The 15,471-nt window shown below is 55.7% G+C and overlaps 2 protein-coding genes across 7 annotated transcripts; both read left to right on the forward strand.

Moving 5' to 3' along the window:
- Positions 1–26: 26 nt before the first annotated feature.
- On the forward strand, positions 27–11,478 carry EDC4 (enhancer of mRNA decapping 4). 6 transcript variants are annotated; one of them, XM_081107595.1, is made up of 29 exons: positions 27–383; positions 3,211–3,367; positions 3,755–3,866; positions 4,154–4,253; positions 4,507–4,696; positions 4,803–4,950; positions 5,039–5,143; positions 5,473–5,582; positions 5,665–5,748; positions 5,830–5,925; positions 6,026–6,128; positions 6,248–6,428; positions 6,522–6,594; positions 6,675–6,766; positions 6,833–7,032; positions 7,130–7,245; positions 7,323–7,497; positions 7,821–8,254; positions 8,331–8,435; positions 8,520–8,672; positions 8,758–8,794; positions 8,924–9,101; positions 9,216–9,371; positions 9,475–9,590; positions 9,695–9,860; positions 9,947–10,133; positions 10,222–10,441; positions 10,521–10,684; positions 10,925–11,478. In XM_081107595.1, exons 1-29 carry the CDS (start codon positions 302–304, stop codon positions 11,115–11,117), a joined length of 4,233 nt encoding a protein of 1,410 aa, XP_080963721.1. In that variant the 5' UTR covers positions 27–301; the 3' UTR covers positions 11,118–11,478. The 6 variants fall into 6 exon arrangements, with proteins under 6 accessions (XP_080963721.1, XP_080963723.1, XP_080963722.1 ...); XM_081107597.1 differs by having other exon boundaries at positions 7,338–7,497; XM_081107596.1 differs by having other exon boundaries at positions 6,845–7,032.
- Positions 11,026–13,353, forward strand: NRN1L (neuritin 1 like). The gene is made up of 3 exons (XM_081107630.1): positions 11,026–11,948; positions 12,735–12,840; positions 12,959–13,353. Exons 1-3 carry the CDS (start codon positions 11,861–11,863, stop codon positions 13,242–13,244), a joined length of 480 nt encoding a protein of 159 aa, XP_080963756.1. The 5' UTR covers positions 11,026–11,860; the 3' UTR covers positions 13,245–13,353.
- Positions 13,354–15,471: the final 2,118 nt, after the last annotated feature.

Below are 15,471 nucleotides of genomic sequence, written 5' to 3' on the forward strand. Positions count from 1 at the left end.
GGGGGGGGGGGGGGGATAGCGGAGGGAGACGGCTTCTGAAGGAGTGAGGCGTCCGCTCTCAGCCCGGAACCTTTCTTCTCCATCGGTGCAGATTCCGGGAAGCCGAGGCTCGGCGGGCCGGAAGTGGAGGCGGTTGGTGGGATTGGAGGGGTTCAGGGGCTCGGTGCGGGCCGCGGTTTGTGCGGGTGGACCCATTGTAGTGATCGGCGTGCCGCATCTGGTTCCTGCGCGACTGTGTTCGGCTGGTGCGTGGCGGCAGCGAAACGAACGCGGCGCGTACAGGGCGCTTGTGGCTGGGCCTATGGCCTCCTGCGCGAGCATCGACATAGAGGACGCCACGCAGCACCTACGGGACATTCTCAAGCTGGACCGGCCCGCGGGAGGTGAGCCAGGACAGCGCGGGTGGGCCCTCGCCGAGGGTCAGAGGGGCGGCTCGAGCCAGGCTCGCCCTCAGGGCCTGCAGGCCCCTCCGGACCGGCTCTGCACCCTCCCGGCTGGGAGGGCAGACGATGGTCAGAGCCGTAAACCCCTAAGCATGCTCCCAGAAGGGCGCAGACCCCGGGGCGATCCCTCCCCACCCCAGCGCCGGGCCTTTTTGCCTCGTCCTTCAGCGTCTCGGCTGAAGGTGAGGTGAGGCTCCTTCTCTTAAGCCGCGGGGCCCCTTTGGTTTCCTGGCCCCAAAGCCTCTGGTGTTGCTGGTACTGATCTGAGTGCCCAACCCGTTTGCCGTAGTTCTGAGGCCTAGCCCGTGCTCTGTACGCTGAGTTCTGTGTCGAGACCCGGGCGCTGTGCTGCGGGGCTGAGGATCCCCTCTGCAACTTGCCCTTCCCTCTAAAATAGAGACTTTAGGCATGCTTTCAGAAACTTTTCTGGAGGGAAAGTGGCCCCTCCCAATTCTGTGTCCTCTCTGGGATTAAGGGAAATCACAGACTGCATGGCTCTGATTGAATTAGGCTACAAACATCCGCAAGCCCTGGTTCCTTTCCTTTCTTTTAAACTTTATTTGGGCTTGCAGTGATACTTCAGAGCTGCTCCTGCCCTGGAAAGTGGGGGGGGGGGCAAGGAAGCTGTAACATAATGCTGTTGAAAGAGAGGAGTGTTTTGGTATGTTGACGGGTACAGGGTGGGTGGGGTGGGGACTGGAGAGTGCCTGAGAACAGGTCTGAGAAAGGAGACCATGTTTAGGTTTTGTAGTATGAACAGTTTAGTAGTCAGGAAGGCATTCACAAAAAAGGAAACAGCACGTGTGAAGGTACCGAAGTTTCCTGGCAGGTTCAGCGACCTGTGAAGTTGTAGTGGTTGAAAGGCCAGCTGCTGATGGTGGTTTAGGTGTGCAGTGTCCAGAGCTGAGAACTGGTGTTTCCTCAGACCCTGCTTTTATTTATTTATTTATTTATTTATTTATTTATTTAAATTGATTTCAGAGAGGGGGAGAGAGAGAGAAACATCAAAGATGAGAGTCATTGATGGACTGCCTCCTGCACACCCCCTACCGGGGATTGAGCCTGCAACCTGAACATGTGCCTTTGACCGGAATTGAACCAGGGACCCTTCAGTCCACAGGCGGATGCTCTATCCACTGAGCCAAACCAGCGAGGGCCCTCAGACCCTGTTCTTAAACCTGCTGGGAGGCCCAGACTGGCTGCTACTGCGGCAGGCACTGGTGCTCACGCTGGGTGGGGTTAACTACCCCCTATTTCCTGAGAAAAGCCATCTGCTGCTTGGAACCACTGAGCCCTTTGCACCAGGCCTGGAGTGTGCTCCCTTTACTCATGAGCTTGGCTTGGTCCTTTCATGTTCATCAGCTGCTAGGTAGACTAAACGCCACAAAGGGTTGGCAGAGCCTGGCATGGCCAACCCTGTGCCGTTCGTCCTCATGATAGCCTTCCTGGGAGGGAAAGTGGTCAGCTTACCCCTGAGCAGCTAGCGTGGCTCTCATCCAAGTGAAGGGGCCTGGAGACTTTTTTTCTGAGCTCCTTGTTTATTGATTGATGCTTGATTCTCCTGTTTGCCAAGGAGCGCTGGCTTGTCTCCTCTCCTTGGAGGACGATGTCAGACCCCAGACTTTTTTGTGCCTAGAAACTTGATGTGATCCAGAATGTGAATCCTAGTCTCCTTGGCACCTGGGAGTTTTGGAGTGGTGTCAGAGTCTAGGAGGTTGCTTGAAACTCAGTGAATGGCAGACAACTAAAATGCTGTCTTTCCTGACTCAACACACTACCCCATAGTGTCTCTTTTCTTTGTCCAGCTCTTCATGTTCATTCATCCTGAGTTTACCTGCCCAAGGTAGCTTCTTCTGAGCCATTTCTCTGTGGGGCAGGCTCCTTTCTTCCATACTTCCACATCTTATCACTCCCCTTCCATGCCTTAGGAGCCCATCTTTTCTTCTCCAACCCCTGCCACTACCTCGGTCTAGGCCCTGGTATCTCTCACCTAGATTCTCAACTATTCTGCATACTGCCTTAGAGCAATGAGCCCTCTGGCCAGTGCGGACCATGTCACCTTCCCTTTAAAAACTCTTGTGGTTCTCATCCCCACAGGGAGAGTCTAAGCACCTCACCCTCATACCTGATTCCTCTGGAGCCTTGTTTTCCCTGTATCCTTCCCATGTTTGTGTGTTCTGGCTACACTGGCTCTGATGGCAACTCTTCTATGAAATCTGTCCTGACCCGTCCCATGTCCTCCCTCACGTACACATAGTCCCTCTGTGTTGACTCACTCGGGCCTGAGTATTAATTGGCCTTAGCAGTGGTTCTCAACCTTCTGGCCCTTGAAATACAGTTCCTCATGTTGTGACCCAACCATAAAATTATTTTCATTGCTACTTCATAACTGTAATGTTGCTACTGTTATGAATTGTAATGCAAATATCTGATATGCAGGATGGTCTTAGGCGACCCCTGTGAAAGGGTCGTTCGACCGCCAAAGGGGTCGCGACCCACAGGTTGAGAACCGCTACCTTAGAGGATCCTTGATGGCTTGCACCCCGCTCCCAGGTAGAAGAGCCTCATGCTCATCCTTGGTCCTGGTATACATTGGGTTCACCTTAAGTGTTATGGAATGAGAGATGAACAAAGGGCCTTCCTTCCCATAGACGTGTCTCAGTTGAGTGTTCCTGAGTACCTGATGGTTCTGGAGGGAGGCTCTGCAGGAAGAGAGGCCAGTAGGCAGGTGAAACAACTTCATGATAGTGGTCCTACCTGTCCTCAGGCCCCAGTGCAGAGAGCCAGCGGCCATCTAACACCTACAATGGTGACCTCAATGGGCTCCTGGTCCCAGACCCCCTCTGCTCAGGGGATGGTACTTCAGCAAACAAGCCTGGTCTCCGGTCCAAGCCATCCATTAACCTTCAGGAGAAGCAGGTCATGTGAGTACCTGGGAGATAATAGTGGTGGTGATGACGTCTTTGGAGTGTTTCTTAGCTAAAGGCATGAGGGGGAGGGGAGAGAAGGGCTAGCAGCCTCTGCTGCTCCCACACTAGATGTCCTGGATGGAGCACTTAACCACATGGAGCTTGCCCTAGGATGAGGGGTGAGGACAAGATCAAGAGCTTGGCCTGGATCTAAAGTTTAGGTGCCTGATTTAACATTCCCAAGGAGGGAGGTGAGCTACCGGTCTGGGGATCAGTGGACCCAGAGCTGTGCACCTGGGATTGGACACCTTCCTCATGGTAGCTGTATCTTCTCCACATTCCAACCCTGCCTATTGAAACTTGGGGTAAACAAGAGTTAAGTTTTTGCACCCCTCCCCGCAGCTGCCTCTCAGGAGATGACAGCTCTACCTGCATTGGGATTTTGGCCAAGGAGGTGGAGATTGTGGCCAGCAGTGACTCCAGCATCTCGAGCAAGGCACGGGGGAGCAACAAGGTACTAGGATGTTGTGGCATGTATGGTGGATGGGGCACACAGTCTCTTCCTCTCCGCTCTCATGCTGCCAGTTCCTATGGGGACCACCTTAACAGGTAGTATGCCCCAATCTTAGGAAGCCAGGGTTGGCTACCAAGTCTCTGGAATCTGGCCCCAGGAGTTGTGATTGGGTGGCTGGGCTTGCACATGCAGCCTCTGCTGTCTGCAGGGATGCTGGGGAGCACCTAAGCTCTGGAAAGCTGTCCCAGCCCTCAGCTTCTATGACCTTCCTCACCCTTGGTTCTCAGGTGAAAATCCAGCCTGTCGCCAAGTATGACTGGGAGCAGAAATACTACTATGGCAACCTGATTGCTGTGTCCAACTCCTTCTTGGCCTATGCCATTCGGGGTGAGCTGGGTCAAGGGAGAGGACGGGGGTGTTCTGCCGGAAGCTCCAGAGATGCAGATTCAGTGTAAGGCCACTCAGCCCACTCAGATGTTAGGGATACAATGGAAGTCTTGTCTCTGCCAGGCTTTGGGGAGCCAAGTGGAAAAACCAAGCTTGAGATTGGTGGTAACACTGAGGCGGGCAAGGGCAGAGCTTCTCTGCTGCTGCCTGGGCTTAGACACTCACTTATGGCCAACCCCTGTCCTGATTCCAGCTGCCAACAACGGCTCAGCGATGGTGCGGGTGATCAGTGTCAGCACTTCGGAGCGGACCCTGCTCAAGGGCTTCACAGGCAGTGTGGCTGACCTGGCCTTCGCACATGTCAACTCTCCACAGTTGGCCTGCCTAGATGAGGCAGGAAACCTGTTCGTGTGGCACTTGGCTCTGGTTAATGGCAAAATTCAGTATCCTTTCCTTGGGATGGAATGGGGGGCTGAAAAAAGGTGGGCAGAGCTGGGGATGCCAGACACACTCATCATCCACTTGTCTAATCCTTAACACCCCACTTAGAGAAGAGATTTTGGTCCATATCCGGCAGCCAGAGGGTACGCCACTGAACCACTTCCGTAGGATCATCTGGTGCCCCTTCATTCCTGAGGAGAGTGAAGACTGCTGTGAGGAGGGCAGCCCAATGGTGGCCCTGTTGCATGAGGACCGGGTGAGGAGGCTGGGCATAGGGAGAGGGCGTGGATAGAGCAGCCATGGTGTGGACATGCGCTGAACACTCACCTCTCTGTACCCTCCAGGCTGAGGTGTGGAACCTGGACATGCTCCGTTCCAACCACAGCACCTGGCCGGTGGATGTCAGCCAAATCAAGCAGGGCTTCATCATGGTAAAAGGCCACAGCACAGTAAGCCTGCAACTGACTGCCTCCCTTCTCTTCCCCTTTTCTTATGTGTCTCATCTATTCCTCATACCCATAGCTGCTCAGATAGCTTTACTAGCATTCTGCCCATGGGGACGCGGATCACAAAGTAACCTTTACCTGGGGAGCTCACGCCTAATGTGCACCCCATGGGTCTAGTCTTCTTTATGACCCCCCCTCCCAATTATTCAGTCTTGCACGCAAACATGCAGATCCACTGTGGGTCAGGCCAGCTCACTGTCATTCTCATCTGAGATGGCCTTGCTCCCATCTCTAGTCAGGTGGTAAAGCAAGGCTCTTTGGGTTCTTCCCAGTACCTGAGTGAAGGGGCCCTCTCACCTGATGGGACTGTCCTGGCTACAGCAAGCCATGATGGCTTTGTCAAGTTCTGGCAGATCTACATTGAGGGGCAGGATGAGCCAAGGTAAGGCAGGAGCTGAGGGACCAGGAACCCCCAGGTAGGGGACTAGATCACCTACTCAGGTCCCTCATCTGCCTGCTTGCAGATGTCTGCATGAGTTGAAGCCTCATGATGGGCGGCCACTCTCCTGCCTCCTATTTTGTGACAACCACAAGAAACAGGACCCTGAGTGAGTGAGTGGGCAGGCATGTGGGTGATGCACTGGACCTTGGGCGCCCAGCCAGTCACTCAGTGTCTTATTGCTTTGCAGGGTCCCTTTCTGGAGGTTTCTCATTACTGGTGCTGACCAGAATCAGGAGTTAAAGATGTGGTGCACAGTGTCTTGGACCTGCCTGCAGACCATTCGGTAAGCACAAGCTGGGGAGCTGGACAGGGGGTAGCAGGGTTGGGGATGTGAGTTCTTTCCACTCTCTTAGGCTCATTCATCCTGCCTTGTGGCCTCCCAGTTTCTCCCCAGATATCTTCAGCTCAGTGAGTGTGCCCCCTAGCCTCAAAGTTTGCTTGGACCTCTCAGCAGAATACCTGATTCTCAGCGATGTACAACGGAAGGTAGACTGCATTGGGGACACCTTGGGCAGAGTTGGTATCATCGGGGCAGGTAGGGATATGTGGCACATCCACAGCCTTCACAGCCCCTGAGCTCAGCTGTGAATGCGCTGCCTGTGCAGGTCCTTTATGTGATGGAGCTGCTGCAGAACCAGGAAGAAGGCCGTGCCTGCTTCAGTTCCATCTCTGAGTTCCTGCTCACCCACCCTGTACTGAGCTTTGGTATCCAGGTGGTGAGTCGCTGCCGGCTGCGGCACACGGAGGTGCTGCCTGCTGAGGAAGAGAATGACAGCCTCGGGGCTGGTGAGCTGCTCAGGGTCGGGGCTATATGTTGGTATGTAGGGAGTGCCAAGGCACAGAGGGCCAGGGCTTTAGTTGTCCACATTGTCCTTGCAGATGGGACCCACGGAGCTGGTGCCATGGAGTCTGCAGCCGGTGTGCTCATCAAGCTCTTCTGTGTGCATACTAAGTGAGTGTGCCCTGTCTGCCCCTCCTCACCCTACTGACTCTGGCCCCTTTGAGCCCTCTCCTATTCTCCTCTTCCTGAAGGGCATTGCAAGATGTGCAGATCCGCTTCCAGCCACAGCTCAACCCTGATGTGGTGGCCCCGCTCCCCACCCACACTGCCCATGAGGATTTTGGTGAGTAAGGGGTGAGAGGGAAACAGGTTAAACTGGCCAGGGTCTGAGATCTGACTAAGATGGCAGATTTCCCCACAGCATTTGGAGAATCTCGGCCCGAACTGGGCGCCGAGGGCCTGAGTTCAGCTACTCACGGCTCCCAGCCTGATCTCCGACGCATTGTGGAGCTACCTGCACCCGCTGACTTCCTTAGTCTGAGCAGTGAGACCAAGCCCAAGCTGATGACACCTGACGCCTTCATGACACCTAGCACCTCCTTGCAACAGGTGTGCTGGGGCTGGGCTTGGGGTTTAGGGCTTAGGGCAGGGGGACCTGGGAATCCCTACCCATAGGCCACAGCTCTTACTCTCTGCATCTCCCCAGATTGCTTCATCCCCTAGTAATAGCAGCAGTAGCAGCAGCAGCAGCAGCAGCAGCTCCTCTCTTACAGCTGTATCTGCCATGAGCAGTACCTCAGCTGTGGACCCCTCCTTGCCCAGGTGAAGTGAGGGTCAGAGTTGGGGGATGGCAAGGGTTGGTGCCAGCTGATGCCAAGCTCTGGCTGCTTATGCCTCAGCCTTCCTGCCATCAGGCCACCTGAGGAGCTGACCTTGAGCCCCAAGCTGCAGCTGGATGGCAGTCTGACAATGAGCAGCAGCGGCGGCAGCAGCCTGCAGACAAGCCCACGCAGCCTCCTGCCCAGCCTGCTCCCAGGTCCAGCTGACAAATTGACTCCCAAAGGGCCTGGACAGGTGCGTGAGTGTGAAATGCAGGTTAGCAGGTGTATAACATCAGGAAGGTCGGAGCAGTCTTCTATAGCACCCTGTCTCCTTGTCCTGTTCTGCTTCAAGTGGCCCATATTTCCCTTGAGGTCATCTCAGCCTCCCATGTTCCCTGCAGGGCAGCTCCTCAGCCCATCCATTCCCACCTCCTCTCCTCCAGAGCCGTGGCTGTCTGTTACTGCAGCCCCCTTCCCCCCTGTCCCATCGCATCACTGCAAACACCAGTGCCTTGTCTCTGTGTTTCCCCCACCCCTATTTCCTTCCATCTAAGTCCCCATTTTGGCCCACTTCAGGTACCTACTGCTGCCTCTGCACTCGCCCTGGAACTGCAGGAAGTAGAGCCCTTGGGGCTACCCCAGGCTTCCCCCAGCCGTACCCGCTCTCCTGATGTTATCTCCTCGGCTTCCACTGCCCTGTCCCAGGACATCCCTGAGATCGCATCTGAGGCCCTGTCCCGTGGCTTTGGCTCCTCTGCTCCTGAGGACCTTGAGCCAAATAGTATGGCCTCAGCTGCCTCTGCACTACATCTGCTGTCCCCACGCCCCCGGCCAGGGCCTGAGCTGGGCCCCCAGCTTAGCCTGGATGGAGGCCCGGGGGATGGGGATCGGCATAGTACCCCTTCCCTTCTGGAGGCAGCCTTGACCCAGGAGGCCACAGCCCCTGACAGTCAGGTCTGGCCAACAGCACCAGACATTACTCGGGAGACCTGTAGCAGTCTCGCAGAAAGGTGAGGAGCTTGGGAGGGGGAAAGTATACTGATGCTAAGGGTTTCAGATGGTCATCTGAGTCAGCCGTCCTCCCAGCCCTAGGAATGGCCTTCAGGAAAAGCATAAGAGCCTGGCCTTCCACCGACCACCTTATCACTTGCTGCAGCAACATGACAGCCAGGACACCAGCGCTGAACAAAGGTAGATGCCACTCGACAGCCTTTCTCTCACAAGGGAGGGCCAGCAAGTGGTAGGCACTTAGGCCTTTCTCTCCCCTTTTCACAGTGACCACGATGATGAGGTGGCCAGCCTTGCCTCTGCTGCAGGGGGCTTTAGCACCAAAGTTCCCACTCCACGACTGCCTGCCAAGGACTGGAAGACTAAGGGATCCCCTCGGACCTCACCCAAGCTCAAGAGGAAGGGCAAAAAGGATGACGGGTAGGAGAGGTCCTGGGACCAGGGAGAGGGGTGGTCCCTAGGCTGCCTGCATGACTTGGCCTGAGGTGTTTCTCGCCTATGGCAGGGATTCAGCTGTGGGATCCCGGCTCACGGAGCACCAGGTGAGTGAGCAAATGCCCTTTCTACTTCTAGGACTCCTCTCTCAGGGTGGGGAAGAGCTCTGGGCCATTCCCTAGTCTAGTGTGTGGGGACAGGTGGGGTAGGCATGTGATTGTTGGTGCTACTGGCAGGTGGCAGAGCCCCCTGAGGACTGGCCAGCACTAATTTGGCAACAGCAGAGAGAGCTGGCGGAGCTGCGGCACAGCCAAGAAGAGCTGCTGCAGCGTCTGTGCACCCAGCTCGAAGGCCTGCAGAGCACCGTCACAGGCCACGTGGAACGTGCCCTCGAGTCTCGGCATGAACAGGAGCGTATCCTTGTGGGCAGTGACCTGGCATGGCAGAGGGATAGGGGCAGCTGCAGCATTCTTAGACCTAGAAGGGAAATGGGACTTGCTCCAGGCCTGTTCCTTAACTACAGTACAGAGCGGCGGCTGGAGCGGGCACTGGCCGAGGGGCAGCAACGGGGGGGGCAGCTGCAGGAACAGCTGACACAACAGCTGTCCCAGGCACTGTCTTCAGCTGTGGCTGGGCGACTAGAGCGTAGCATACGGGATGAGATCAAGAAGACGGTGCCTCCATGTGAGTTTTGCATGGAGACTTCTGGATGGGCTGGATGGGAGTGGGCCCCTACCTGTCAAGCTTCTTCTTGTGGCTCCACCTCTCCCTCCGCACCCTGCCCCAGGTGTCTCTAGGAGTCTTGAGCCTGTGGCAGGCCAACTGAACACCTCAGTAGCCACCAAGCTCACGGCTGTGGAGGGTAGCATGAAAGAGAATATCTCCAAGCTGCTGAAGTCCAAGGTGCTAAAGGGTCAAAGATGAAGGAGGTTGGTGGTTGGTGGGATTGGTCAGGCCAGCTTAGGCTCAGGCTTTTGGCTCGACCCGGCCCCTCCCTCTACCCCCAGAACTTGACAGATGCCATCGCCCGAGCAGCTGCAGACACGTTACAGGGGCCCATGCAGGCCGCCTACCGTGAAGCCTTCCAGAGTGTGGTGCTGCCTGCCTTTGAGAAGAGCTGCCAGGCTATGTTCCAGCAGATCAATGATAGTTTCCGACTGGGCACACAGGAATGTGAGTGGAGTCATATGCTCCAAGGTGGAGGAGGGGCTATCCTCTTCTTCCCCATCACTCTCATGGCCCCCATGGTCAACTTTCAGACTTGCAACAGCTAGAGAGCCACATGAAGAGCCGGAAAGTGCGAGAGCAGGAGGCGAGGGAACCTGTATTAGCTCAGCTGCGGGGCCTGGTCAGCACACTGCAGGGCGCCACTGAGCAGATGGCAGCCACTGTGTCCAGCAGTGTTCGGGCTGAAGTGCAGCACCAGCTGCATGTGGCTGTGGGCAGGTGTGTGAGTAGGGTCCTGGGCAAGGTGGTAGGTTTGGAAAGGGCCACACCAGACTCCCTACTTCATCTCCCTCATTTCCCTTTGCAGCCTGCAGGAGTCCATTTTAGCACAGGTACAGCGCATTGTTAAGGGTGAGGTGAGTGTGGCACTCAAGGAGCAGCAGGCCGCCGTCACCTCTAGCATCATGCAGGCCATGCGCTCAGCTGCTGGCACACCTGTCCCTACTACCCACCTCGACTGCCAGGCCCAGCAAGCCCATATCCTGCAGCTGCTGCAGCAGGGCCACCTCAATCAGGCCTTCCAGCAGGTACGCCAGGCGTTAGGCCCAGCTAAGGCTCAAGTGTCTCCTGACAGGGCCCACACACTAAATGCTATTCTCTACCCAGGCCCTGACAGCTGCTGACCTGAACCTGGTGCTATATGTTTGTGAAACTGTGGACCCGGGCCAGGTTTTTGGGCAGCCACCCTGCCCACTCTCCCAGCCTGTGCTCCTTTCCCTCATCCAGCAGTTGGCCTCTGACCTTGGCACTCGAACTGACCTCAAGCTAAGGTGAGTGGGCGCAGTTGGACCAGGAGAGGGGCTCAGGTGGAGGTGGGGGAACAGTTCAAAGCAGAGACTCCAGCTCTAGCCTGACTCCCTCCCTAATTCTCTCCACCAGTTCCCTTGCCTCCACCCATCTCGGGCCTGGTGGGTTCCTTTGTTAGGCATCCCTGTCGGCCTCAGTGCCACCAGGGGGCGCTCCCATCTGCCGGAGCCCACCTGTAGCCTGTACCTTTCCTCCGTCCTTAGCTACTTGGAAGAGGCTGTGATGCATCTGGACCACAGTGACCCTGTCACTCGGGACCACATGGGCTCCGTCATGGCCCAGGTGCGCCAGAAGCTCTTCCAGTTCCTGCAGGCCGAACCACACAACTCACTCAGCAAAGTGGCCCGGCGTCTCAGCCTCATGTTGCATGGCCTTGTGACCCCCAGCCTCCCTTAGCTAAGCCTGCCATGCCCTGGGGTGGGGTGGCACTGAAGGCCAGTAGACGGCCTAGGCCAAAGCAGGGTCATGTCTGCTCTGTACCTGCTCAGGCTTCCACCTCTGCACCTCTGAGGTGGTTGAGGGGTGAGCACTGGCTGTGGTCTACTGGTTATGGTAGCCAGCAGGCTTAGGCTGGGCCCAGGGTGGGTATTGTGCCTTCTTGGGTTCTGCCATGCCTGGAGCATGACTCCCTGAGATTGTGACACCACTTGAGTTGAATTTTCCATGTTCCTTTTTACCTCTGTTTTGGATCTTTTTGTTTTTGAAAAACATTAAGGAATTCAATTAAATGCTTTTTGAATAAAATGGAATATGTGTGCTTTTGGTGTGTCTTTGGAGTGACTTTGATAACTGCTCTCTATTCCCTGGCCTCTCTTCTCCTTTTGTAGAGCTCTGTCAAGGCCAACCCACTCCATGGTCCTGGCCACCCACCCTCATCGGCTTTCCTACATCTCCCCTCTCCATCCCTGGGCCACGGGCCCTGGGCTCAGCTTAGCCAGCAGTGATCCCCTGGGCTCTTATCTCTAGGGTCCCTCTTTGTCAACTTGCCTACTGATTTGCCTACTGGTGGTGGGGCTGCCTGCTGGCTTTGAAGCCCCGCCCCCAGCTCCCATCCAATCACAGTCCCTCCTTCCGGAGGCTGGGCTGAAGGGCTGTACTCCTAGCGGAGCTGCTGGTTTGGCACTAGCTCCCAGCCGGGGATGATGCTCTGCTGCTGCTGTCACCACTGCCAGCGACTGCCCCGTGCGGTGGGGCTGCTGCTGCTGCTGCTGCTGTTATCACCACTGGGTGAGTGCAGGCGTACTAGACCTGGGCCTTACACCCTCATCAGGCTGGGTGTAGGGTGTGTGGGAGCTGGGGCACAGCCTTCCTGAGCGCTGGGAGCCAGTGTGGCAAGGAGGTGCAAGGGCTCTATGGAGGGAATAATGTGTACTGGTGTCTTTAGAACTGAAAGTGAGGGGTGTGAACTGAGCCCTGGTTGTGGGGGAAGGACCTCAAAATTTCACAGCCCCCATTCTAATAAAGGGAAGACATAGCCTTTGGTGAGACTCAGACCAGCTTTGGGGTCCCCCTGAGGTCTTCTGTTAGAATCTGGCCTGGATCCTGACACCCTCTATCTTGCCCTACTTGTCTGAAATACTTGTTTTGGATGGGGTGGGAAAGCCAAGCAAAGTTTGTCTAAACTGTAGAGAGACTGGATGGTGCTGGGGAGGGGAAGTGTGGCCCTGGACCCTGCCCCCCTTTATCTTGTCCTGGCTCCTTCATTCGGATCATCTTTACCCGACTTGGGGCTGCAGAAGCCCCAGAAGCTCAGAGGAAGAGCTGACCCCTGGGATGTGAGGACAGTACCCTGCCTTCCGCTACATTGAGTCTGTACAGTCCCACCTAGAACAGAGCCCAGGCAGGTGATCCCAGATGTGCCCCTCATTTCCCCGGGGTACCTCTTTCACGCTGAGTCATGTCCCCAGAGCTTGCCAGAGTAAATAAGCCCCTGGGAGTTGGGAGGTGGGCCAGTTCATCCTATCAACTATTTTCCACCCCTAACCCCAGTCCTTTTATCTCCACTGGAGGCAGCTGCCGTGGGCCAAAGCCGCTGTGACATATACCAGGGCTTTGCCAAGTGTCTCATCCGCTTGGGGGATGGCATGGGTCACGGAGGCGAGCTGGAGACCATCTGCAGGTAAGAGCAGGTGCATGGACAGCAGCCTGACCCTCTACTCTCCGTGCCTGAACCTCTCTCTTCCCATTCCAAAGCCTCCTTGTCCCACCTAACTCCCCTCATCCCATGCCCTGAACAGGTCTTGGAATGACTTCCACACCTGCGCCTCTCAAGTGCTGTCGGGTTGCCCGAAGGAGGCGGCTGCGGTGTGGGAGTCACTACAGCAAGAAGCTCGTCGGACCCCGCACCCAGATAACTTGCACACTCTGTGTGGCAGCCCTGTGCACGTCTGGGAGCATGGTGCAGGCCCCGAGACCAACCAGGAGACACTGAGAGGGACAGCACCTGCCCTAACCCCAGCCCCTGCCCCCCTGCTGCTGGCGGCTGCTCTGGCATTTGTTTGCCTCCTGGGGCCTCTGGCCTAGCCACTGGGGTCAAGTAGCAGTGCCCCTGCTGCCACCCCAGCTCTGGTGGCTGTCCTCGAAGCTCTGTAAGGTGCATTCAGCTTTCATTAAAGGTATTTATATTTGTACTGAGCTCCTTTCTTTCTTCTGGCTGCTCACTGCTTGACTGAGACGGAGGCCTCCAGAAGCTGATCCCCAAGACAGAATGGGCAGGGCCCAAGGCTGCCACAGGGGACTCCGTCTTTCTCCTTGCAAACACTCATTTCCCAGGGGCAGTGCCGAGCTTTCCATTACGTGCAGGTTCCAGGACCTCTAGTGGTCTGTCCTCCCAGGTTGGTATTCCTAGCCCTACCTGGCCCCCAGGGACCCTGTGAGGTGGTGGAGTAGTATCTCACCCTACTCCCCACCATGGCCACCCCCACCCCCCAGGTTCATTCTAGCCTCCAGACTCCTGACCATCTCACCTCCTCCTCTGCTGAACTGCCACCTTAGCCTTTAAGACAACTCTAAGTGCTCTGTCCTGTCCCTCTCTGGGGTCCTGTCCATCTAAAGGGAGCCTGTTTCAGAAGGTGGGGAGCCCCTGTTGGAATTTACATTCAGTTCCCAAGGTGACCTGGAGCTGCTGAAACTGGAGTCACAATGAGGGTTCCCCTGGCCTCTGCGCTCCACAAGCTTGTTCTTTGAGAAGAGGTGTACAGCGTGAAATCAAAACAATTTCGGAAGGCATTCTGGAAGCACGGAATGGGAGTGTGGTGTGAGGTGCCCCTGTTCATCCTGGAGGAGAGAAGAGCAAGATTCAGCATGGGCACTTCCTGAGGGAAGGAGGGGTCTCGGAGAGGGTGAGATCCTCTTTTGTTCAGTCTCCTACCACCAGCACCAGGACCCTATTCCAAACCACCACCCCACACTGGGCATGGCATGGCGTCCTCAGTGGCTTCTACTCTCACTCCCTCCGCTTTATTCTCCATTATCTATATTGAAAAACGATTCTGCTGTTAAGCTCCTTCTCATTGTCTACAAGGCCCTACATAAGCCAGCTCTGCCCACAGTTTATCAGTCTACTCCAACTCGCTTCTGTAGCAGCACAGAGGAGAGGAGTGATCTACCGATCCAGCCCCTGGGGTCAGGGGAAGCTTCAGAGAAGGAGCATGATAGGGGCAATAGGAGGTAAGGATGGAGGCTTACAAGTGGCGGAGGAGAGGTGGGGCTGATTTGGAGAAGGCATCACAAGAGGGGCCCAAAAGAATCAGTTGGGAGGGAGGGAGAGAGAGATGGGCGGGAACCCATATCTAGGCAGGCCAGATTTACACTAAAGCCCGTCCTGGGAGCTGTGCCCTCAGGACAGAATAAGGCCTGAGAGGACCCTTGCAGAGGCTCCAGAGTGACAAGTGCTTCCAGAGACCTCCACCCACATATGTAGGAGTCCTATTTCAATCCATGCTTCCCATTCTGATTAGGTCAGGTGCTTCCATTAACTCCCTCTCTGCCCTCTCTTTGCTCCTGTGCTTCATTTTCCTGTGCTTTTATCCCCACTTCTCTCCCCACCAGCACTACCCACCTTCTATCACCTGAAGGAGAAAGTTCAGAAAAACAACACTCCCAGGTCTGCCCCTCTTTGACCACCAGCATTTTCCAGAAGGAAAGACCATACTTATTCCTCTGGGTCTTTGTACATCTATTCTCTGTACCCTTCCCCATTTTCTCCTGGTGAATTTCTTTCTTGTTCAGCATCACCTCCTCCAGGAAATACTTTCTACCCTGACTCCAAACTGAATCAGCAGCCTCCTACAGGTCCACGTAGCTCGCGGGCTCTCGTCTATCTCAGGACTGATAACAGACTAGCTTATTACTGTCTGGGTCTGGGTCAGAATTCCTGTCTATGTACTCCCCAAGGGTCCTCTTTGTATCTCTACTACCCGATCTAGGGCTGGGTGTAAAGAATATACTTGTAGGAGCTGTGGAATGAAAGATAGAATCTCTAAGTCCAGCATAGGAAATGTTAACAGTCAGCAAGCGCTTGGGCTGAGAATGTCTGGGCTTACTGTCAGAAGGGATGGTGCTGGGGCTCCAGACCCCAAAAGTCTTCCCAGAGCCACTCTTGATAGCAGGGGCTGACTGCTCTGGCCAGTCACAGCAGGGATTACCATCCTCCTGCTGTGACCTACTTTTGCCTCGTGTTTGCTTCCTAAATCCTTGCTCTTCCCTGGAATTGAGTGACCTGGAGTGTGTGTATGGGTTTGGTGGTGGG

Source organism: Myotis nattereri (genome assembly GCF_964212035.1).
Source record: "Myotis nattereri genome assembly, chromosome: 15".
Taxonomy (NCBI): Eukaryota; Metazoa; Chordata; class Mammalia; order Chiroptera; family Vespertilionidae; genus Myotis; species Myotis nattereri.